The sequence below is a fragment of the Gymnoscopelus microlampas genome, assembly GCF_963454915.1.
Source record: "Gymnoscopelus microlampas genome assembly, chromosome: 10".
Taxonomy (NCBI): Eukaryota; Metazoa; Chordata; class Actinopteri; order Myctophiformes; family Myctophidae; genus Gymnoscopelus; species Gymnoscopelus microlampas.
The window spans coordinates 50,144,818-50,169,444 of NC_139947.1; the positions used below are offsets into that span (position 1 = coordinate 50,144,818).

General features: G+C 42.4%; 2 protein-coding genes and 1 pseudogene across 3 annotated transcripts in view; 1 reads left to right on the plus strand and 2 right to left on the minus strand.

Moving 5' to 3' along the window:
• LOC311053451 (YTH domain-containing family protein 1-like) overlaps positions 1–24,627 on the plus strand; it is a 229,503-nt gene that overhangs the window by 67,131 nt on the left and 137,745 nt on the right. The window lies entirely within an intron of this gene.
• Positions 1,309–10,672, minus strand: LOC311054000 (annotated as a pseudogene). The gene is made up of 3 exons (XR_014602897.1): positions 10,629–10,672; positions 7,137–7,248; positions 1,309–4,241 (listed from the first exon to the last, which is right to left on the minus strand). The product of XR_014602897.1 is annotated as an uncharacterized misc_RNA (transcript).
• emilin3a (elastin microfibril interfacer 3a) lies at positions 14,832–24,579 on the minus strand (the record flags this gene model as incomplete). Its single annotated transcript, XM_084068735.1, has 11 exons — positions 24,159–24,579; positions 23,228–23,347; positions 22,206–22,387; positions 21,705–22,172; positions 20,792–21,067; positions 20,473–20,608; positions 19,158–19,590; positions 17,580–17,930; positions 16,898–17,082; positions 15,986–16,188; positions 14,832–15,253 (listed from the first exon to the last, which is right to left on the minus strand). Exons 1-11 carry the CDS (start codon positions 24,305–24,307, stop codon positions 14,832–14,834), a joined length of 2,925 nt encoding a protein of 974 aa, XP_083924861.1. The 5' UTR covers positions 24,308–24,579.

A 24,627-nucleotide genomic window follows, 5' to 3' on the forward strand; every position in this document is an offset into this window, starting at 1 on the left:
GCTCCTCTTTATAGCCTGGGTCCTAATCAGGAATGAGACACAGCTGAGACAGGGAGGGGCAACCTCAGGTGAGTGACAGGAGAGTCTAGACCAGCAGCAGCAGCAAGGCAGTGTAGACACTAAAGAGAACAAAACATCATTAATGAACAAATGATACTAGTAAGCTCTCTAGGCTGAGAACGGTGGACAAGAAAGGTCTATAGTTTGAGCTAATTTACCATTAGTTGAATGGACCCTTGAGTTGAGGACCAAAGGTAGCCTATTTTAACTGATTGAAATCACAAAATGGAAGACAGAGGGAACGTATGCTTTCAACTGTGTGCGTTCATTTTTATGTTGTGGTCACCATCATCATCTTTGAATAATAATAATAATAATAATAATAATAATAATTATTATTATTATTATTATTATTTTCTAATCACAACATTCCTCTCCACCTTAGTCACAAATCTTCAAAGTTTTGACCATGAATATCCTTTGAGAACCATATATAAATATATATATCTAACTATATAAATGGCGAGCGACTTCCGCACCCTCGGTGAGGACACCCCACAGCTCTGTTATCGAATAAACAACGCACCGCCAGACCACATGTCGCCAACTGACTCGCCACGGCGGCCGCGCTGAATTTACGCGTCGCGTAGGGGACATGTCATTGCTCACTACACCTTTTCCACCGCGCAACATAATTAATTCTACTCACCAAATGTCGGACAAAACGGAAGGGGAGGCAGCTTCGTACCGTTTACCGTGCACACCACCGACACCGAACGGCGAAGGGTTTCGCCGAAACAACACGAGCGGCCGCCATTGCACTCTGCCCATCTCCTCCACAACACCACACACACAGCTCCTTTGCTTCAACCCCCCCCCCCTTCTTACGTACCTCCTTTGTTCCACCCAGGCCGTTACTTTCACTTCACTCATGTCTCGATCACAATATGTCCGTCCTTCACGTGCCATGTTCATCCCAAACACAAAAACAAACAGCCACGGCCACAGCACAGCACGCTGCCCAGGGTAATCTGGTAAACAAACCTGCCTAGGTTCATGACACCACAGGACTCGACAGTGATGTCATCATTATGCAACCCGGAAGTACAAATACCAAGGATAGGTCAGTGATGTCAGTCGGGTTGCCAAGTTTGCTGCCAGGTTTTAAAAAACAAGCGACAGAAACAAGCAAACCGTGCATGAAAAAAAAAAAAACTGCCGAAGGGGTCCGCCATGTTCCAGGGGGGTCCCCGGGGGTCCCAACACTCACAGGGGTCGGCGGACCACCAGGGGGTCCGCGGACCACCAAAGTAACAATCACTATTAACATTTTTTCCAATTTTTTATTTTTATTTTTTTTTCCTTTTGGACACTTTTACTCCGGCGATTTGGGTACCCCAATATACACGCACCCACGCTGGGCCCCGTGCGCGGCTGGGGTTGAGGGGGGCGTAGCCCCCCGAAACTCTAGTATATATATATATACATATACATACATACATACATACAGTACATACATACATACATACATACATACATACATACATACATATATATAGGAGCAGAGTTGTACATAAAAGTGATGATCAGAATAAGTTCACTGGTTTGAGTAACAAAAGGTGAGCAGAGGTTCAAATATATACAGTACAAACAAATATCAATCCAAAGATCTACAAATTAGTTCAGTAGGAGAGAATATAAAAATTGACAAACTGGAGATATAATATATTCGTAAAATATATATATGTGAAAAAACATGTATTTGACAGAAATAGCCAGTGATGCAGATTTTCTGCCAAAAATAGATAAAATACCAGAATAATGGGCAGGAAAGGGACTTTAGGTATATTCACAGATGATTACAAATAAACTCTTGAAACTTTAGTAACTACATTTAATATAGGTGAAAATAACTTCATTAAAACAATTACATCATTACAAATAAGAAACTGTGAAACACCAGAGAGACCAGGGCCAGAGAATGCATGAGTTATTGGAAACACATTTTAAACAAAACATCTCAAAAGATTGTTTTAAGACAACACAATCTAAATATTGGAAACTTAATCTGATCAGATCAAATTACAGGCAACGAGGCAGTGCTGAATGCTGGAGGGAATGTTTAGAACAGGAACCCAGGCATGCAATATTGTTTAGTTTTGGCCCTGTGTTTAAAAGGCTATAGACGGATTTCCGCGCGACGTCATCACAGAGCAGAATGCGCAATCTGCGCATGCCCGGGTGAAAGGCGCGTTCGAAAATACAGCCCTGAGCGGCAGTGAGCGCACTGGCCAATACAAACTAATAGGCGAGTGTGCTCCGGTGCGTAATTTCCAAACGCACCCATAGGCTTCCCCCTCCTCTGCGCGGTCATATTCCTCTCATGTTTACTAACAGGAAACCCGTCTATAGGGGACAGAAAAAGACAGACAGACGGACGGACGGACGGACGGACGGACATGAGCGAAAACATAGCTGTTCGGCCTTCAGCCATCCGGCATGGCAGAGACAATAACATATTGTACAAACCGTATTTAAGAAATGTCTAAGAATAATGTGATATAATTATGATAATTAAGTGGCAAGACAAAAGGTTTGGCCTGAGCCAGGACATGCAATATTCTAAACATGAAATAAATTGATGTTTATTGATGTGGATTTCTTGGCCTGCATATGTCTCATAGAAGCTTTGTCATTCATTGGATACTGCACCCTTTAGGGAGGAATTTGATACTTTTCTCAGCTTCATCTCTTGCTTCTTCTTCATATTTTTCATTCAGTTTTATCATGTTTGCTTCCAGTGCCACTCTCAGTTTTTCTTCTTTTTCCAGCACCCTTTTCTGTTCTTCACGTGCCTTCTCCTCCATCTTTTCTTTTTCTTTTTCCTGTTGTTCCTTCTTCATTCTCTCTTCTTTTTCCTGTTCTTTCTTCATTCTGTCTTCTTTGTCCTGTTGTTCTTTCTTCATTCTCTCTTCTTTTTCCTGTTTTTTCTTCATTCTCTCTTCTTTTTTCTCTCGTTCTTTCTTCATTCTCTCTTCTTTTTTCTCTTGTTCTTTCTTATTTCTCTCTTCTTTTTTCTGTTGTTCTTTCTTCATTATCTCTAACTCTCTCATATGTTTTGTCTTCAGTTCTTCTAACTCTTTACGTTTATTCTCTTCATTCGCTTTAGGACTTTTCTGGAATGCATCATATGTTCCACTCAGTTTTATCGTTACTTCTTTCAGTGCCACTCTCAGTTTTTCTTCTTTTTCCAGCGCCCTTTTCTGTTCTTCTTCTTCACGTGTCTTCTCCTCCATGTTTTCTTTTTCCTGTTGTTCTGTCTTCATTCTCTCTTCTTTTTCCTGTTGTTCTTTCTCCATTCTCTCTTCTTTTTCCTGTTGTTCTTTCTTCATTCTCTCTTCTTTTTCCTGTTGTTCTTCCATTCTCTCTTCCGTTTCCTGTTGTTCTTTCTTCATTCTCTCTTCTTTTTTCTGTTGTTTTTTCTTCGTTCTCTCTTCTGTTTCCTGTTGTACTTCTTTTTTAATTTTCTCTATCTCTCTCTCATATTTTGCCTTCAGTTCTTTGACCTCTTTACCTTTCTTCTCTTCATTCGCTTTAAGAATTCTCTCTTTCTCTTCCTCGATTGCTCTCTCTGCGTCTTGGAACATCTCAGTGGTGTAGTGGCTTCCTCCATTTTTCTCCACCATCGACTCGATTTTCACCAGCAGCTCAGTGACCTGAGATCTGTCTGTGGTTTCTTTGTTGTTGAGGACATGATAGCGACCTTCACATTTGCTGATCAAATTTTTCATTTCTGCACTACCATCCAACATTTTTTTTAATTGATCTTGATGCTTGTCACCATGAGTGAACAGAATCATGGTGTATTTATTTGACTCTTGGCCAAATGTTTCCTGAATTACTTTCACAGCATTCCGCTCCTCTTTGGTGAATCTTCCCGGCCGGATCACAATCAGGAACACATGGGGACCAGGAGCAGCATAAGAAACACACCGTTTGACCTCTTTAATGGTTTCCTCTGGCGCATTCTCTGTGTCCTCCAAGCCTGGTGTGTCAATAACAGAAACCTTTCTATCATCCACTGCACCTTTTTTTTTTTTTACATTCCTTTGTCAGTGATTCAAATGAGTCCATGGTTTCAAAAGCGTTATAACCCAGGATGGTGTTTCCAGTGGCGCTCTTCCCAACTCCAGTCTTCCCAACCATCACAACCCGAAGTTCTTCATCATTTATTGTGGGAGCTGGTGGATTAAAATGACACAGTTATGGATGATAAACATTTTAGAAAACATGGTTCAATGACTCTATGACTTGCATTTATTCAGTGACATTACAGATCAGGAAAAGGAAGTATATATATATATATATATATATATATATATATATATGTATATATATATATATATGTATATATATATATATATGTATATATATATATATATGTATATATATATATATATATATATATATATATATATATATATATATATATATATATATATATATATATGTATGTATTGTACATGTGTATGTGTGTGACGGTGGCCAGTTGTGTCACATTTGACTTGCCAGTTATTGGTTAAATAATGGCACCTTTTACTCTGTCTTAAATTACAAATTATTCGCATTAAACTCACAACAATAAAATATCAGATGCACAACTAGAAAAAGTGCTCCTCGGAGCAGGTCTCCGCCAAGTCAGGTAGGTTATTCTCCTGGTGGCGCTATAATAGGCCAATGTGAAAAGGGTGCCATTTCTTCTTAGGCCTTGCACGGCAATCAGACACTCCATTAATGATTTGAGGCATTTTGTTAAAAATTTTTTTTTGCTAAATTAGACCTGCTGGTGGCGCTATAACAGGCCAATGTTAAAAGGGTGGCATTTGTTCCTCAACATAGTGTGAATGTGCGTGCAAAGTGTGACCGCATGACATGCTTTGCGGCATTTTGTTCAAAACAAGCCACTACTGCAACTTTAGATGTCAGTGTTAGCCAGGCCAAATGGTGTACAGAAGGCTGTCTTGACTTTATCTGCTTCAGCTACAGAACCATTAAGCTCCACAAAGGCCATCCAAAGACTCTTCAATCCAGGGCAGTGGATAGGCATCCTTCCTTGTTTTAGCATTGAGCTGCCGGTAGTCCACACACATCCTCAGCTCTCCAGTCTTCTTCTTCACCAAGACGATGGGGGATGCGTAAGGACTACTGCTGCGCTGTCGGACTAACGTATTGCACCCCACAGTGGCAGGGGTGGCAGGCTGTAAAAGACCACATTAAGCAGCTCCTTGAGAGTAAAGTGATCAGGGAGAGCAGCAGTCCTTACGCATCCCCCATCGTCTTGGTGAAGAAGAAGACTGGAGAGCTGAGGATGTGTGTGGACTACCGGCAGCTCAATGCTAAAACAAGGAAGGATGCCTATCCACTGGGGTGCAATACGTTAGTCCGACAGCGCATTCCTCCGACAGCGCAGTGCTCCGACATTAAACAGTAAACCCGAACCAAACCCGCACCCTAACCCTAACCGCACGCGGATGCCACATAGTCGGAGAAAAGGTCTGTCGGATTAACGCATGCCTCCCGCCACTGTGTAGGGGTTATTCTCCTATATCTTTGACGGACAGGGGCCTCATCAAGAAGGGGTATCTCATGTGTAATTTCATCAGTGCACCCTGAATCTCCCTCCTGTTTAGCAAAGACGTCACTATATCTCCCCAATAACTCCTTTGCCTGTTTCTCTGCTACAGGTGGGAGTTCTGGCCAGTGCAGTGCTGCAATTGAGTCAGGGATAGTCAGTGGAGGCCCTCCTGCAGCCGGGAGGCATGCGATAATCCGACAGACCTTTTCTCCGACTATGTGGCATCCGCGTGCGGTTAGGGTTAGGGTGCGGGTTTGGTTCGGGTTTAGTATTGAAACGTCGGAGGAATGCGCTGTCGGACTAACGTACTGCACCCCTGCAGCCTCTGTACTGACCAGCGTCACCTGAGCAACCTCTTTACTCCCTTCCTCAAAATGTAGCTGAGGTTCTTCTATTCCCTCGACTAGATGTAACACTCCTAATACCTGTTTGGAGAGGACGGTAGCTCCTGTGGCTCCAACATTAACCACAGGTACATATGCCACACCATTGTTGACAGTCACAAGGGCGGGGGACATCAACAGGCCAGGGGCAAGATCTGAGCCACCATGGCTCAAGCAGCATAGATTTAGCCGGGGCATGGGGAACCTTTGGGCAGGTGACTTGGACAAATTTTACAGACCCTGCTGGTATAAACTCCCCTGCCTTGTCAAGAACACGGACACGGCCCTCAGGAAGTAATGGGCAGGCTTCCAACCTATGACAGTGGCGGAGGGCTGACCCCCAGTTTACATCTGCTTGAATCTGCTTGAATGGCAGATAAAGAGGCAAAAAGAGCTTCCCCATGTTCAATGAATAACTCTCTGTAGCACTCTATGACTACATTCATCCCCAATAATCCTGGGACAGTGTGTTGCCGTGGTGTACAGGCAGTGTCTTTTACAACCAAAATCCCACGACTTGGAATCTTTTTACCCTGCACCTGAACATCTAACTCCAACTTAGCCAGGAAAAATATTGCCTAGGGCGCCAAATTGCCTAGCACCGGCATGGATATATCACGCACATGTTCCAGAAACTGGTCTCTAACAAGAGTATCTAGGTTTGTCTATTTGGATATGCATGTTTTATATCCTCAATTAAGGCCCACAGGGAATGAGAAAACTCTTTTAAAGACTCCCCCTCTTTCAGTTTTCGATCAAAAAACTGTTTCTGCAGGCTTTAAGAATGGTCAATATGGTATCTGGCTGCTCTCGCTCTGCCAATGAACAAAATCTTATCTCTGCTTTTGCTTCCCCCTCCAAGTGGTCATAAAGGAAGAGGGCCTTCTCTCTGGCACTCATATGCCTGTCTCTCAAACATGACTACTACAATACATTCTCTCTCCAATCATGAATTGATAGGTCAGATTTGGATTTGGAGCCCGAGAAGTTGGGGCATTTCCTCTCTCTTTGAATATACACAAAACCTTCAGCTTGTGGTGCAAGCACGTTTGAAGGAGCCGAAATGCTGCCAGGGGTGAACCCGCCAGAATTTGCACTGGTAGTAGGAGTAATATTACCTCTTCCTTGAGTGAGTTTCTCATTTGCCACTCGCAGCCTCTGTACCTCCTCACGCAGATCCTCCATCTTCTGGTCCTCACTCATTTCAGCAGCACAGTTTTCAACACTTTGCTATAATGAGACAAAAGTTATTACAAGGAAACCAACAACGGGGTGCAGTTGTTGCCACAGGTCTTTGGTTCTCCGGACGGGTCGATTGTGGCGGGAGGCATGCGTTAATCCGACAGACCTTTTCTCCAACTATGTGGCATCCGCGTGCGGTTAGGGTTAGGGTGCGGGTTTGGTTCGGGTTTACTGTTTAACGTCGGAGCACTGCGCTGTCGGAGGAATGCGCTGTCGGACTAACGTACTGCACCCGATTGTGGCAGTCCACAAGCCTTCCTCTGACGTCCAACCCCAACCACTGTTTTTCCACTCAAAAATGAAATAAAACCTAAGTTCATACACACATATCTGCCTCTTTCAGGAAGTCCTGCCGACGACGCCATAATGTAGTAACTGGAGATAAATAATATGCCTGACTACGCCACCTCCCGCTTGTGGAGGGGGCAGGAGGAACCCCTAATGTGGGAATCTAGGTGACTGGTGCACCCACTGCACCTGACCTGGTCACATGACCAGGAAGTATAAAAGTCTAGTTCCTCCCAGTAGAGAGCCATTTGACTCTGCTGCAGAGGATGGTGTTTCCCCTCTCGGCAAGGGTGAAGGAGAACACATGGTAGGCCAAAGGTCAACTTTGTGTAGCACATTATAACCATTAGTAAGGCTACCCTTTTGTTTGTTGCAGCTGCTACTGCTAGCCTACTGTTTGTTTGAGCACATGCTACTACTTTGTTTGTTAGCCTACTGTTTGAGCACATGGATGCTACCATGCCTATAGCACTTTAATTTGTATCTACATTGTTATGTTTTATTCTATTCAAATGTATTTATTTTTTTATTTCAGTTTACAAACAAAGTGACCACCAGTGAGCTGCTGTGCAGTGTCTAGAGACCTGGAGATACTAGTACAACTTTGTAGATTTTATGTGTTGCCTCTTTGTGCATTTTAATGTATTTAGTTTTGTAACATCACTGTCTTCTTCTTGTAGCCGTGGTGCTGGAATTGTCCCCTGCCCTTGTCCCTGCATTGTGCTGCATGTGTGTCCATTCACTGCAAAGCAAAGTAGGTTTATGCTGTTCTTTTTAATGATTTGAATACAGTGTTTGCATTATGTTGAAATACTAGGGCTGGCAACTAATGTGTTTTGTCTGTTTCCTTAAAGGGACCAGTCCAGCCACTGTTTTCCACTGTTATTTTGATTTGATTTTGATTTGTTTATTTGAGTTCATTCATTTGAGGTACAGTAGTCAGGCAGTGATTTTAGATTTGCATTCATAGTGACGTTGTTTTAATTGGTTCTCTCTTCTCCTATGTTACAGTGTAACCGTGTTCAAGGCCGGGTCCGCCCTGTTACACACGCCTTCCATTCCTCTCTTGGGACTGCACTGTGGGACCTTTGGTTTTTATTGGTGTGTATGTAAAATCCGGACACTGCATGTTTTTGTATTGACTATTATATTTTATTATTGCATGAATTTGGTGCCAGGCCTGTCCCCTTCGCTTTCCCCCAATAGTAACCTGGTAGTAACGTATGTACGGGCCGACCCGCCCTTCCTTATCAGGAGAGAGAACTGTAACTTGTCACTTTAAATTCTTGCCTTACTGACTATTGCCTGATATTTTAATAACCCATAGTTGTTTAATAAAGTATGTTCTATTTCAACACAAACTGCTTCTAGTAAATTGTTCCTGTTTAAGGGAAAGTGGTCATATTACAGAGTTTCAACATTCTAAGGTTTAGGGGTTCCTCCTGTTGGCTGGGCAAATCAGAATCTGTAATGGATGCCACCCCCCTACGCGCGCGTTTGTCCCGTTTAGAGGGGTGGGGGGGGTGGCGGCGGTGCGCTGGGGGGGGGGGGGGGGATTCCACGATGCGGATCACATGCGCACGGTTTGTATTAATAATTAATTAAACTACTATAAAACAACAGTAACAACAACACACTATACCAGCCTCCAGTGGTGGAAAATAGCAGATCTACAAGCTCACAATGCCTTGCTCTTGTAGATCTGCTATTTTCACATGGTTACTGTAATGTTTTATAATAATAATCGAAATATACAAAGTAACTAGTAACTAAAGTTTTCAAATAATTGTAGTGGAGTAAAAAGTACAATATTTGCCTCTGAGATATAGTGGAGTTACTGGAGTAGAAGTAAAAGTATTAGAAATTGGAAATACTCGAGTCAAGTGCAAATACCTCATACCAAATACCTTCTTGAGTACATGTACTTAAAGACGTATGCCAAAATCCATTTGAAAAAATTGCTTTTCACTGTTCTCAGGTCAAATATTGATATGCGATTAAAATGCGATTAATTGCGATTAATTAATTACAAAGCCTCTAATTAATTAGATTATTTATTTTAATCGAGTCCCAGCCCTAATAAATATGTATATATGTGTATATGTATAAATATATGTATAAATTCATATATATATATATGAATATATGATAAAGGTAAAAGCTATTAAAACATAGTTTTATAATTTTTCCATCTCAGAACAAATCAAAAAATGGGCTAATTCAATTTTTCTGTCTGTCTGCCTGTGAAAAAGGATGATCAAATGATTAAAATAATAACATTTCAGGCTTTTAGATTCCAGATGAATTAAGAAAAACAAAGACAAAAAGAGCTTTTACCTTTGTCCCAAATAAATTAAAAAAAAGCCAAATGTAAATCAAAAAATCACAAACATTTAGCATTTTCCTGATTTCTATGATACAAGAAAATTAAAAAAATGTGCCCATTTTTGGATTTTTTTAAGAGCTTTTACCTTGTCAACATTTTTTTTTTGTTCTGAAATCAAAATCTGAAAAAAAAAAAAAAAAATCTTAAAGTCAATTGGCAATCCATACCAGACCCCCAGCAGCAGAATAGGCAATCACAGTTTAGTAGTAATTGGAAAAGCAACATCTGTCAGCAAATCAAACGGCCCATTCGAGTACATGTTTTTAAGAAATAGCTAGCTAAGAAATAGCCAGACCACAAGAAAGATGGAGTGTTCAAATGTACACATTGTTTGTAGAAGGGAGTCAAAGTACACCACAAAACCCCAAAAATATGTAAAAACTATGAACAAGTTACATTTGATGTTGTGACATCTTATTGTTCCTTTAAATGTAATCATTTAAGCCCTAATACTTTGTCATACAATGAATTAAAAACATTGCCAATCTGTATTTTGCTATAAAATAGTGAAACTTGACCTTTTGTGATTATTTTAATTATTATTATAATGAATTAATTCATTCATTTATAAAACATTTTCACCATTAATGTCATGCCTAAAATAGGAAGGGACACCATGCAGCTTCAAAATAGTTAAGCACATTCATGACAGCTGTGTAAATTTGTTAAATGTATAAAACAATAATAGAATTACCTGATCTTATTGCAGCAAGAGTTTCTGTTGAAGTTGTGTAGAAAGTTTTGGCTGTGAAGATAATCAGACACAACCTCTCCTTATAAAGGATCAGATGACACGCTCTGGATGCAGGGGTAGAGGGAGGGGCAGTGGAAAGTAACTAGGTATGTTTACTCAAGTACAGTACAGTAGCCTTTTGTAATTATGATTTCATTTTTGCCAGGGGTGAGTAAATGCGAGATTCATGCTTCAACTGATTTTTGATTACAGCAGGGCCATGACAGACATTTTGGGAGGAAATGACACACCATTAATCCTCTGTGAATCTCTACTGCCCTCTTGTGGTTTCCCACTGTTATGTTTGTCATTATGTTTCACCTGGTTAAAGGTAGGGTAAGTGATTTGCTTTGGTTAAAATAAGTGTTAAATAGCTCTATATTCTGATAGTACTCATTACTATAGAGTGTTTGTTCATTATTAGGAGTCTCCTTGTCTCTCCACCTCTTTATTAAACAGAAAATGCATTTTCGTTTCAGTTTCAGTTTCATTTCCAATTTTATCCAACCAGGACAGAGAACTCAATCAGGATACAGATTAAACAAGTGAAATTGGAAGTGATGACAGTAAGAAATGAGCAGACAAAATTGGAACTGGAACACTATACAAATTAAGCTTACAAATGGGTACTTTCTCCTGATTGGCTGAGATTTTGACACCTACCGAAAAATGTATTTTCAGTTTATTAAAGAGCTGGAGAGACAGGGAGACATCTGTTACAGAAAAACACTCTATAGCAATGATTACTATCAGAACATAGTATTTTAACCTTTTAACCAACAAATATCACTTACCCTACCTTTAATGTGAGCCAATCATCATAGCAGAAAGCTCCTATATATTTCAACTTTGTAAGTTTGTTTTGCGTAAATCAATACCCTACTTCATCATACAAGAGTGTCACACAAAATGAGTGAAAGTGTGAGCTTATAGATCACCTGTTTTTTTTACATACAAGGTTCCCCCCCGACAGCAACAATGGCTGGTAAAGAAACTGCTTTATTTGAATATCAATTTAAAACAGCACTATACATGTGATGATGGCATTATTTAAAAAATAATTAGAAATACACACGTTTATTTGACTGAAACAGTAACAAAAAACAACAACGGTATCTTGGACACTGCTATTCTACACATTTACTATGTGCAACAAAAACTAAATCAGTACACAAAAACTAAACATGTAAACATTTTGCTTAACACAACACATACAGGTTTTTTTTTTTACACTTTAAGGCTAATTAATAAGCCTACTTTATGCTGCACGACCAAGTATAAATGAAGCCTAACAATAGATGGTGCTGATGTCTGTTCCTCAGACAGATGATGGTCCATTTAAACTAAGCTCTGTACACTGCGTCCATTTTATGGTCAAAACTTGAATTACAGGTAACTGCTTCAAAGGAGTTTGTTGTTATTGTTGCTGTTATTGTTATTGTTATTATTATTAGGCTGTTATGAGTGCAGTGTGAGCTGGCTTCTACTTGGTCTAGGCTACTAATGCAGTGATTCTCGATTATTTTCAAATTGACATGCAATATAGGCCATGGAGCCCCATTTGACAAGATGATTATCTCTGGTCGACTCCTAGCCATGGTTCACATGACGCTTGTATACACAGTCATGTTTCAGGGCTAGTCGACTCCCAGTCTATAAGAACATTTGTATTATTGTTAGACTAGTTGACAATAATAGTTAGACGCAGGGGTCATCAATGTGTCCGTACACGGACACACGTGTCCGTGGCTAGACTTGACCTTGTCTGTGGCAAATTTTAGATGTTTTGTTTTTTAAATCATTTTGATCATAAGACTCAATGTCTCAGTTTCTCCAGGTTTTCCTCAGAAAATGCATGTCACTTATTTACTATGACACTATGTATGACACATTAGGAGTACACTGGTACAGTGGTTCTCTAACGTTTTATTTGCAAGGACCCACATAACTCAGAGAGTGCACACATGGAACCAAATGGACCCTATGGGTCCATTTGGTTCCATGTGTGCACTCTCTGAGTTATAAAGGTTTGTGTGTTTCTGGTAATATAATTGTCCAAACAATGTTATGTCCATGGCAAAGATAGAATTTTTACACAAATTGTCCACCACAAGCCAGCATGGCGATGACGCCTGGTTAGACGTGATTGGATCTCATGGTGCTCGGGTGGCACAGAGGTAAAAAGTACCGCTGCCCACCGCCGTGGAGGCTAGGCGTGAGAATAGAACGCGTCTATATGAACACAAGTGGCCGTGTTGTTCGTGGGATGGAATCCGGGCAGGTAAGGTGGTCTTTGTCACCACTGGTACAAAGTAACTAAGGACATTTACTCAAGTACTGTACTTAAGTACAGTTTTGAGGTACCTTTACTTATTTACTGGAGCATTTCCAATTGTAGCCTACTCTACTCCACTACATCTCAGAGGCAAATATTGTACTTTTACTCCACTACAATTATTTGAAAACTTTAGTTACTTTGCAGATATAAATTATTATATTATAAAAAATACATTAACCACTTTGGCCCTATTTTATACATAGGGTATTTGAAAATTGCAGATCTACAAGCTCATGCAAGACGTTGTGAGCTATTTTCAAACATTTTAGTACTTTTACTTTTGGTACTTTCAGTACATTTTGAAACCAATACTTTTGCACTTTTACTCAAGTCAATTTTGAATTCCGGACTTTTACTTGTAACAGAGTACTTCTACATTGCAGTATTGATACTTTTACTTAAGTAAAACATTTGAGTACGTTTTCCACCACTGTTTGGCATGTTGAACGGCAGTGGCTCAGTGGCATAACGACTACACTGGGGGTGGGTGGGGATTATTGGGTAGCCTACTCTATTATTGAATGATTCGGTCAACAATTCCTTGACTGTCTGTGTATTGTAGGAGGTATAGAGATAACAAAGAAACTCTAGACATTCTTGTACATTCTGTAGTTGCACATTTACTTATACATGTAATAATGCGATACGATGTGACGCTATGCAATGCGAGAGAATAAATAGTCGATACCAACTCAGGACTCCTGGATCGTTGACTTCCTCTCCCTCCTGTGTATCACCAGGGTCTTGAGCTCTGCAGTATTGTTGGCTCTGCTGTGTGCTAGGCTCTATGCACAGCAGCCATATTGTTAAGAAATGTGGCCTCTTTCTTACTTCCATCACAGGTGTTACCAATTATTATACTAATTGAGGCTCTGTTCCATTCTGGTCAGACAGAGTCAGGGTGCTGATATTGTGCATGTTGGCTCACTGGAAACACTCTGCTACACCAGTGGGTCTCAAAGTGTGGTCCAGGGACCCATCATGGTTCCTTGAGGGGGTTCCAAATGGACCTTACGGGTGTGTAACTCTGAGAGTGTACACATGGACTTACGGGTCCATTTGGTTCCATTTGTACACTCTCAGAGTTATGGGGGTCCTTGAAAACCACTGTGCTACACTAAATGGAACCGAGCCTTCATTAGTATAATTGGTAACACCTGTGAAGGAAGTAAGGAAGAGGCCCAATTTCTTTACAATAATGGCTGCTGTGTATAGAGCCTATTATGGTGAAGATGAACTTTCAGTCATTTGGCTGCATTTGGACCCATTGGAACCCCTTCAAGGACCCCCACTGCATGGTCCCCGCAGATTGTATCAGAGCTGCCTATCTGTGGTTTCATTTTGTGCAATAATGAAAATAATACTAGTAAAGTAAATCATTGTCATTTCAGTGCTGGTTCTAAACCTTACAGCATTGTATGTTATAAATATATTCTCACATGTACCTGTTGTGTATTCTATTACTTCACAGTGGTGGAAAGACCGAGTATTTCTACATTGTGGTATTGGCTTCTCTTCCTTAAAAGACCTGGAACACATCTGTGTCACTTTAGATTTCTTTGGCTATTCAAAAATAGCAGATATACAAGCTCATAGCGCGGCACCGAGTGCCGCGCTATGAGCTTGTAGATCTGCTATTTTTGAAAAATCTTGAAAAAAATGTTTTTATATTTTTTTCCAAAAACTTAGGATTTTGATTTTTTTTTAAGAATCGCCTCAGGTCTTAATGGGTTAAGTAAAAAAAAAAAATGACACTACACTCTACAGCACTTCTTCCAACCAACAGATTCTTCTCCATATACTAGATGGTCCAAGCAGGGAAACGTTTAAATCAGGGTGAAAGTGTCTCCTCTTGTCTGCTGCTCTTCTGGTTCTGGCCCGACGAGGGTACCGTTAGAGTTCAGGAGTCCGTTCATCAGCCCAGAGAGCTGCTGGGTGGGCTCCTCTGGTTCCGGCCTGATGAGGGTACCGTTGGTACAGTTCAGGAGCCCGTCCCTCAGCTCAGAGAGCTGCTGGGCGTGGCTGGACAGCGTCCCGTTGACCTGGGACAGCAGCGTGTCCGCCTGGCCCTCCAGCTCCACGCGGATCCTCTCTAGGTCGGCCTCCATGTCCTTCAGGCCCTTGCACTGGACCTCCACGCTGGACACCCGTCCCCCCACCTCCTCCACCTCCCTGCGGACCCCCAGGGCGGTGGTCCGGCAGCCCTGCACCTCCCCGGCCAGCCTCCTCTTCATCCCCGCCAGCTCGGCTTTTTTTTTCAAAAAAAAAAGTGAAGAGGAACAGATTAATTTCAAATATTCAAATAATGTGAAGAAAAAAAAATGTGTTCATTAGTGGGTGTAACATTTTAACAGCGATATGTGTATAGTGCATTCATTTCAAGGAGGCCACGAAGGCCATGGCCGTCGTTGGCCCTCAGTTTGGCCTTGTACCCCTAAAAAAATGGCATATACCCTGAGTCCACAGTGGCCTTAATGCCCCAGTTGACTGTATCACTTTCTCCTCTGTCTCTTTCTTGTCATGTAGACACCAGTGTCTCTTTCTAGTCAATTATGTAGACACCAGTGTCTCTTTCTTGTCATGTAGACACCAGTGTCTCTTTCTTGTCATGTAGACACCAGTGTCTCTTTCTTGTCAATTATGTAGACACCAGCTGCAGTGTCTTTTGTTGAGATTCTGAATTCTTAACTCCAGTCCCCATCTTTAAACCAATCCAGTGACTTTACCAATATTTATTTGATTGCAGATAGTCCACGTATAACATTTAAAACCCTTAAAACATCCTGAACCCATAAATTCAATTAATTATTTCAACTGACTAAAATCTTTCTCCATATTTCAACCTTTTATAGTTTTTTTCATAAATCAATGCCCTACTAAATAGTAAAAGTGTGTCACACAAAAGTAGTGAAAACAGTCAAATCTACAACATAAAAAGCGAAATAAAAATGAATGATAATAATCTTTATGTTGTTCTAACCTTTCAGGCGGGTCAACCTGCGGTCCCCGGCCCCCAGCATGGACGCCTGGCGTCCCACCAGTTGGACCACGCCCCTCATCTGGTGGGCCAGGCGGCCCTCTCTCTCCGTCCAGGTGCTGTTCACCTGCTCCATATGTTGAGCCACCGTCCCCACCGAGTCTGTGAGTCCCGTCAGGCTGTCGTTGAAGCTCTGGATGTTGAACCTGTGGGTAGTGGTGGAAAGTACATTTACTCGAGTACCGTACTTGACTAGATTTCAGGTACTTTACTTTACTTGAGTACGACAATTTTCCGATGCTTTATGCTTCTCTTCCGCTACATGATTTGAAAGACTTTAGTTACTAGTTACTTTGTAGATTTAGATTACTAGGCAATTTTAATATAGGATTATTACAAAACATTAACCAATTAAGCCCTGTTATATCCTCTGTCTATTCAAAAGTAGCAGATCTACAAGCTCACAACACGGTGCAGCGTGGGTTGTGAGCTGGTAGAAAATGATTGAAAATTCTATTTTGACAGATTTAGAAAATGTACAAAAACAAAAGAACGCACATTCTGCATAATGAGTAGTATTACTTTTGGTACTTTATATTTGACATAATTATATCATCTGGAAACCTCATATGTCCAAAACTGTTACTTTTTCAGGATTCAAATAAAAAAAGGTAGCAGATCTACAATGCTTTTCTGTGACGCTGTAGTATGATCAAGTTCTTTACAATTTACAAAAAAACAAAACATTTGGAGATAAGAGGTTTCTGCCCGACAACAACGATATATTTGACAATACAATGTTGTACTTTTACTCAACCAAATATGAACACAGGCCGTTTACCTGAAACAAGCCTATCTCTACATTGTGGTATAATATTGCTACTTTCACTCGAGTAACAAATAGGGAGTACTGACCTGAGGACGCTGAGCTCTCCCTGGACGGAGGGGCCTCCCTCCTCCTCTCCCTCCGGTTGGCCCCTGGGGGCCCGGTGGGTCAGCAGGCCCTGCAGTGTGGCGTTGAGGCGGTCCAGACGCTGGCCCTGGGCCTCTAGCGCCATCTTGGCGTTCTCATCGACCTCGCCGGAGATGCCCGCATCCGCCTGGAGTGGACAGGAGAAGGTTATTATAGGTTACAACTTTTCATTGGCTTTTTTTCTTTATATATCAATATCAATTTATGTTTAGTTTTTATAGTTAGTGTTAGTATTCGTTTTTTTTGTATCAGAATATGGGGTATTCTTTTGGGATGAGATTACAAAAAAATACATAAAAGGTATTGTGTAAGAAGAAAACATACCATTGCAAAAAAAAAAATATATATATATATATATATATATACGCAGTTAGAATTGTCACAGTTAAACAAATTGAAGATAGATTTCACATACAACAACATTACTAGGCTTGTGTTTGGAATAAATTGACACTTTCTCAATGATTTAAGTTTAGATTCTAGCCTCGTTTTTAGAATAAAAAAAGATTTACCTTCAATTCTAGTTTGACTTATTTGGTTATTTTTAGTTAACTATAAACCTTACCTGGACGTCAGAAGGATTCTAGTTAAATGTAATGAGTTTGATTTAACTATAAACCTTACCTGGACGTCAGAAGAAGGAGAGGGCGTCAGGCAGCGTAGCTCCAGGTCGTTCAGGTGTTTCTGGACCCGGTCCACGTCCATCTCCAGTCGGCCCCTCAGGGTCTCCAGGTCGGTGGGCAGCACGGCGTGGCCCTCCAGCGTGGCCCCGGGGTCCGTGCCGTTGTTCCCCACCAGCTCCTCCACTACCAACAGCAGACGGCCCTCCACGGCCCTCAGCTTGCGGTCCAGGTGGGCCTCCAGGCCTCCGGGGGCGCCAGAGCCTCCGGCGCCGCTGCTGGCCTCCGTTTCTGTCAGGTTGAGCTTGGCCTCCAGGTACTCCAGCCTGCCGGCCACCATGCCCTCCATGTGGTCCTTCATTGATTGAAGTTTTTATTAATAAAACGTCCATATAAATGACTTGTATCTCCATTTTCCAACTTTTTATGTTTCCTTTTTATTTGTAAATGAACGCCCTACTTTGTCATACAGTGTCACACAAAAGTGGAATCAACTGCCGATCTATAATCTCACAACGCGTCACTTTGCGATGCGTTGTGAGCTTGTAGATCGGCTATTTTTGCTATTTTATAAAAAAGGTTTTAAGTGGAAGTGAAAGTGGCTAAATGTGTGTGTGGGTTTTATAAATATTGAAGCAATGAAAAGTATTTACAACAGCTTGTGTGACTAAATAATAACTACATTGGATCCTTTGGAACACAGGTTCCTTTTTTCCATTTCTCGAAAAGTAACACTTTTGGACATACAAGGTTTTCATCCGACAGTGATGATATATATGTGCATAATCGGACTTGAAGTTAACAATGGAGCTAATTGACTTGGCCTGCACTCCCTGCAGGTAATCCTTTCCACATAACTGCTGCAGAGTATTAAAACGAGTCCTTTCCCATGCATGCAGCTTTGGACTCTGCAAGGTTACAATGTGTGTGTTGCTCCCTCTGGTGGAAAAAGTGTGTAACACTTTGGTTCTGAAAGGGGGGTCCTTTTGTACAGTATGTACAAAAAAAACATCTTCTCAACATGGGGCCTCTCACACTAAATATTTTCAGATGGGGTTCCGTGGCCAAAAAATACTAATTTGGGGGTCCTTGACAAGAAAAAGTTTGAGAAGCACCAACATCTGTGGAATGGTTGGAATAGGCTCTATGCACAGCAGCCATTTTGGAGAAGAATTCTTACTTTCTTACTTCCTTCACAGGTGTTACCAATGATACTAATGAAGGCTCTGTTCCATTCTGGTCAAACAGAGTCAGGGTGCTGATATTGTGCATGTTGGCTCACTAGAAATACTAGTGTGGTCCAGGGACCCTCATGGTTCCTTGAGAGGGTGTAACTCTGAGAGTGTGCAAATGGAACCAAATGGACCCTCCCGGGTCCATTTGGTTCCATTTGCACACTCTCAGAGTTAAGGGGGTCCTTGAAATTAAAAAGTTTGAGAACCATTGTGCTACACTAAATGGAACAGAGCCTTCATTAGTGTCATTGGTAACACCTGTGAAGGAAGCAAGGAAGGGGCCCGATTTCTGTCCAATACGGCCGCTGTGCATAGAGCCTATAAGGTGTGTAACATCATCACTATACCTTGTGTCCTCCCAGCTCGGCTCTCAGGTGCTGCTGGGACTGGTTGAGTCCAGACACGGACTCCTCCAGCAGACCCAGCCTCTCGTCCAGACCGGACGTCCTGTCGCAGCATCTCTCCGCCGTCTCCATGCCGTGGATCTGGGCCTGCATGCTGGCCAGGTCCCTCCTCAGGTGGGAGGTGCCGGCGCTCAGCGCCTCCTCCATCTGCTCCCGCCCCTCGCCTCGCTCCCTCTGACACTGGCGACGCACCTCCCCCGCCTTCTCCTCGCAGCGCCCCTCGGCGCTCTCCACGCGCCTCTCGAACCCGCCCAGGATCTCCGCCCGGGCCTGGCTCATCTTGGCGTCCACCAGCGTCTCCATGGCCTTCTGGGCGTCCTCCCCGAGGAGGAGGGATGCCGCCGCGCTGGCAGAGCCCCCCGATCCAGACAGCCGGCTGCAAATACACAATTTAGACGTTTTAGCCGGTGATGGAAGAAGTACTCACATGTTTTACTTAAAGGGATAGTTCACCCAAAATATTACTCTTTTACTATCGATTAGTCACCCGACTCACCCCATGGAGACTTGAATTCACGGATATCTTTCTTTTTTTGTCTCATTCCTAAGCCAATAATTTGATAACCAGCGGACCGGTAGGCAGCGGTTCCGGTAGGAGACACAAAGGAGACTCTTTGTGTCTCCTACCGGAACTGCTGCCGGTCATCTAAGTATTGGCTTAGGAATGCCACAAAAACTAAAGAATATCCATGAATTCAAGTCTCCATGGGCTGACTAATTGTCAATCGATAAGAAAAAAAACATTTTGGGGTTGAACTACCATCACATCGCGTCACGTGTGAGCCTGTTGATCGGCTATTTTCAAAGACCCAAAGTATAAAATAGTGCTGAATAGGCTCTATGCACAGCAGCCATATTGTAAGACATTCACAGGTGTTACCAATGATACTAATGAAGGCTCTGTTCCATTCTGGTCAGACGGAGTCAGGGTGCTGATATTGTGCATGTTGGCTCACTGGAAACACTCCCAAATGGCCCTTTACGGGTGTGTAACTCTGAGATTGTACAAATGGAACCAAATGGACCCTTACGGGTCCATTTGGTTCCATTTGTACACTCTCAGAGTTATGGGGGTTGTGGAAAACTGAAATTCAAAAATCTAAGAACCACTGTGCTACACTAAATGGAACAGAGCCTTCATTAGTATCACTGGTAACACCTGTGAAGGAAGCGATAATATGGCTGCTGTGCATAGAGCCTATTGGTTCCTGTATGTTTTGTAATAATAATAATAACAATGTTGTAAGTTGTAACTGACCTCAGGGCTCCGTCGTGGCCCATCACCGTGGCCCTCAGCTCCTGCAGCTCAGCAGCCTTGGCCTGCAGCTCTGACCTGAGACTGTCCAGTCTGCCGTTCAGCTCCCCCAGGCCAGGCAGAGCCCCCGCCAACAGACCTGCAGCAATTAGGACAGAGTTTCACTTTTGGTGTTTTTTTCTTAACCCATTCAATCCGGGAACGCGTCTGTGTCTGTGTTAGATTTCTTTGGCTATTCAAAAATAGCAGATCTACAGTACGGCGCTATGAGCTTGTAGATCTGCTATCTGCTAACCCTGACCGTGATGTCCCACATCCTTACCTGCCGGTCTTGCGTCCATGTCTCCCTCTGGGATCTCCCCCCCGGGGATGTCCCCGAATTCCACCGCAGAGTGGCTGGACGCCAGCGCCGGCCCACCGGGGGCGGCGGAGAGCAGGGCGGACAGCATCCTGTTGGCGTCCTCTCGGAGCGAGGCCCTCAGGCCGTCCTCCAGGCCGTCGACGGTCCCCCTCAGGGTCTCCAGCCCCAGGTTGAGACGCCTCACGTCCTCCTCCATGCGACCCAGTCGCTCGTCCGTCTCGCTGTCGACAGCCTGACCTGAAGACAGGGAGGTGATGGAGGAATTACTCACTGAGGCTTATTGAGAAACTAAGCCTTTTACTTGAGTAAAAGTATCAATATCACAATGTACACTAGAAATACTCTCTGTTACCAGTGGTGGAAAGTAACTAAGTACATTAACCACTTCAGCCCTATATACTTTTCCTGCTATTTTCAAAAGATTTTTATACATTTGAAAATGTGCAATGGGACATTCTGCATAATTAGTACTTTTAACTTTTGGCATATTTTGATTCCAATGCTTTTGTACTTTTATTCAAGTACATTTTGAATTCTGTTACTTGTAACTGAGTATCTCTATATTGCAGTATTGATACTTTTACTTAAGTAAAAAACATATTTTTTTTTTGTTACTAGTGAAAGGTCTGTATTAAAAATGTTACTTGAGTAAAACTAAAGTACAAATGCATTGGCATCAAAGTATAGTTACTCATCATGAATGGACCATTTCACAATTTCTTATGAAAAATCTTTTTATTTTGTCATTTGGTTCCATTTGTATACAGTCAGGGTTAAGGTGGAGACCTTGACATTTGTATACAGTCAGAGTTAAGGTGGAGACCTTGACATTTGAGTGTTTCAGAACCATTGATCTAACACTACAGTATTATACCTTCAACGTCTTCACCACCAGCAGGGGGGGCTGTTTCCTGTGGAACGTGCTCTTCGGGCTCACCGCCACCACCATGATGCTCAGGCATGTGCTCCTCCTCGTGAACTTGCTCGTGCTGCTCGTGCGCCTCCTCGTGCTCGGCGTGGTGGAGGTGGTGCTGCTCGTTTGGGTCCTGGTGTTCTGGCAGGGGCTCTGGCTCAGCCGGGTAGGGTTCAAACCGGCTGTCTGGGTACGAGGAGGACGAGGGTACGTGAGGCCCAAAGTGACGCCCGGGGTAAGAGGAGCCCAGGACGGGACCGGTGTGAGCTCCACGGTTTCCACTCCACGGGCTAGACTTCACGTTGTGCTGAAGAACTGGCGGGCCCTTGTACACCGGACCCTTCATGGGTGGGCCCTTGTACACCGGACCTTTCATGGGCGGGCCCTTGTACATGGGACCTTTCATGGGCGGGCCCTTGTACATGGGACCTTTCATGGGCGGGCCCTTGTTGTACACGGGACCTTTCATGGGTGGGCCCTTAAACTGCTGCTGAGGGCCTTTGAACGGCGGCAGGGCCTTCATGCTGTGCTGGTAATGTCCCTCCATGCAGCCGTAACCAGAGTAACCCGGGCAGCAACGCCACTCCAACTCGGTCACGCTCTTATGTGCCACCTTGTACATGGGCTTGTACATCAGACGATACCTGATGGAGTGAATGAAACAAAGGCATTAACCACATGAACCCTGCCTGGCCTATAGCATCCCTGTTCTGGGGGTCAAACGTTCACCTTTGCGATGCGTTCTGAGCTTGTATATCGGCGATTTCTTTGCTTTAGATTTAGTGTAGAACAGAGCAGCCTGGGGTGTCCAAACTATTTTCAAAGAGGCCATGTTTGAAAATATCTATGAAAATACCAGTGGTGGAAAAAGTACTCAAATGTTTTACTCAAGTAAAATGATCAATACTGTAATGTAGAAGTACGATGTTAGGAATTCAAATTGTACTTGAGTAAAAGTACATTTGTACAGTGTTTTGTTGGCTGTGTAGCCAAATGTAAGCCACTCATCTGTGCTGTGGACAAAACCAAAAACATGTCTGCCTCTCCTCAGCCTGTTCTCACATGCTTTTATATTTACAGTCCAGTTAAGTGTCTTTTGTTCAAATGGCACTGGCAGCAGAATGTAATCAAGGAAAAGGTCTGTAAAAAGAAATATATGAAATATGCCAAATATGGCAGACTTTTGCCAATTTTGTACATTTTGATATCCAAACTTTTGTACTTTTACTCAAGTCAATTTTGAATTCCGGACTTTTACTTGTAACAGAGTATTTCTATGTTGCAGTATTGATGCTTTTAGGCTACTCAAGAAAGAAATTGAGTATTTTTTCCACCACTGGTTAAAGTGTTGAAAACAAATCCTATGGTGGATTTCATGGCCAAATATATGAAATATGCCACCATACATCAAATCGATGTATGGTGGATGGAAATGACAAGGAATGCTTTTCCAGATAATGATGATTTGATCAAATCTGACTCACTGGAGAGCAGGACACTTCTTCCCCCAGGCACACTTGTTGTACTCTGCCTTCACTACAGGTGCTGCCCCCGCCTGGACGGTGAAGGTCACTGTCTTCTCAACCACATAGGCACAGTGGTTCCTATAGAGGAGAGGAGAGATGTTTTACATTTCAGAGACAAAACAAAGTAAGAAAACACTTGTAGGCATGCAACAGTTAATTGAACTATAATCGGTTTAACCAATTCTAAAGAATAATCCATTATTAATCAAATAGCTGATCTACAAGCTCACAACGTGTTGCATTGTGATGCGTTGTGAGCTTGTAGAGCAAGATTAAGTATAAACTTAAATGTAAAATAAAATAGTCAGATCAATTTAGTCATTTATAATCTGTTAGATTTTTCAAGTCGATTTTTTAAAGGAGTAGTTCACCCCAAAAAAATACTTATTTTCTATCAATTACACACCCCATGAAGCATTGAATTTGTGGAGATTTTTTAGTTTTTGTCGCATTGCTAAGCCAATAATTTGATTAACGGCGGAAGGATGATAAAGTATCCGGTAGGAGACTCAAAGTATACTCTTTAGGTGCGTCCACACACACGTGTCAAGTCACCGGAAGTTCCATCCACTCCAATGATATGGAAGAAACCGGAAATCAAATCCATTTCATTGGAGTGGATGGAACTTCCGGTGACTCGACACCTCTCCTACCGGAAATGCACTCGGTGATCAAGTTATTGGCTCAGGAATGTGTCAAAAACTGAAAAATCTCCATGAATTCAAGGCCTCATGGGGTGGGTAACTGATAGGAAATAAGTATTTTTTTGGGGTGAATTATTCCTTTAATAGCAAAAGAAAAGAAAATATTTTTTTTTTGTAATTCTCCATAAAAAAACATTCTTCTCGATTATTCGATTTAATGGAAAATATAATGGATATAAACTTACTTGTGTCTGGCGGTGGGTGCAGGCTCATGGTGCTGACTGGGTCCAGACTTGTAGAGGTTGTACTGGACCGGTCTGTAGAACTTGGCTTCAGCCAGTGACACCACAAGTGTCACCAAGACAACGTGACTCGCAGCCATCAGAAAATGCATCCTGATAGTATATTATCCACCAGCTGGGCGTCACAACCTCTAGTGAACACAGGCTCGAAAACAGAACGGTAGATACAAGCACCGTAGGCCTGCATCAAAGGCCAGTTTCTCCTTGAAATCGCGGAGAGGGGAAAAAAACTCAAAATAACCTAACTATTCGGAACCATCCACTTGATCTGAAAATGTCCTGAGATGTCAGGTATCTGACCGGTACATGATCACAAAAACCTTCCAAAAACCTCCCACAAAAAACAAAAATTACACCTGAATTTCAACAGAAATCAGAAAAAAAGCAGGACAGCACAAGCTGTGTTCTGGTG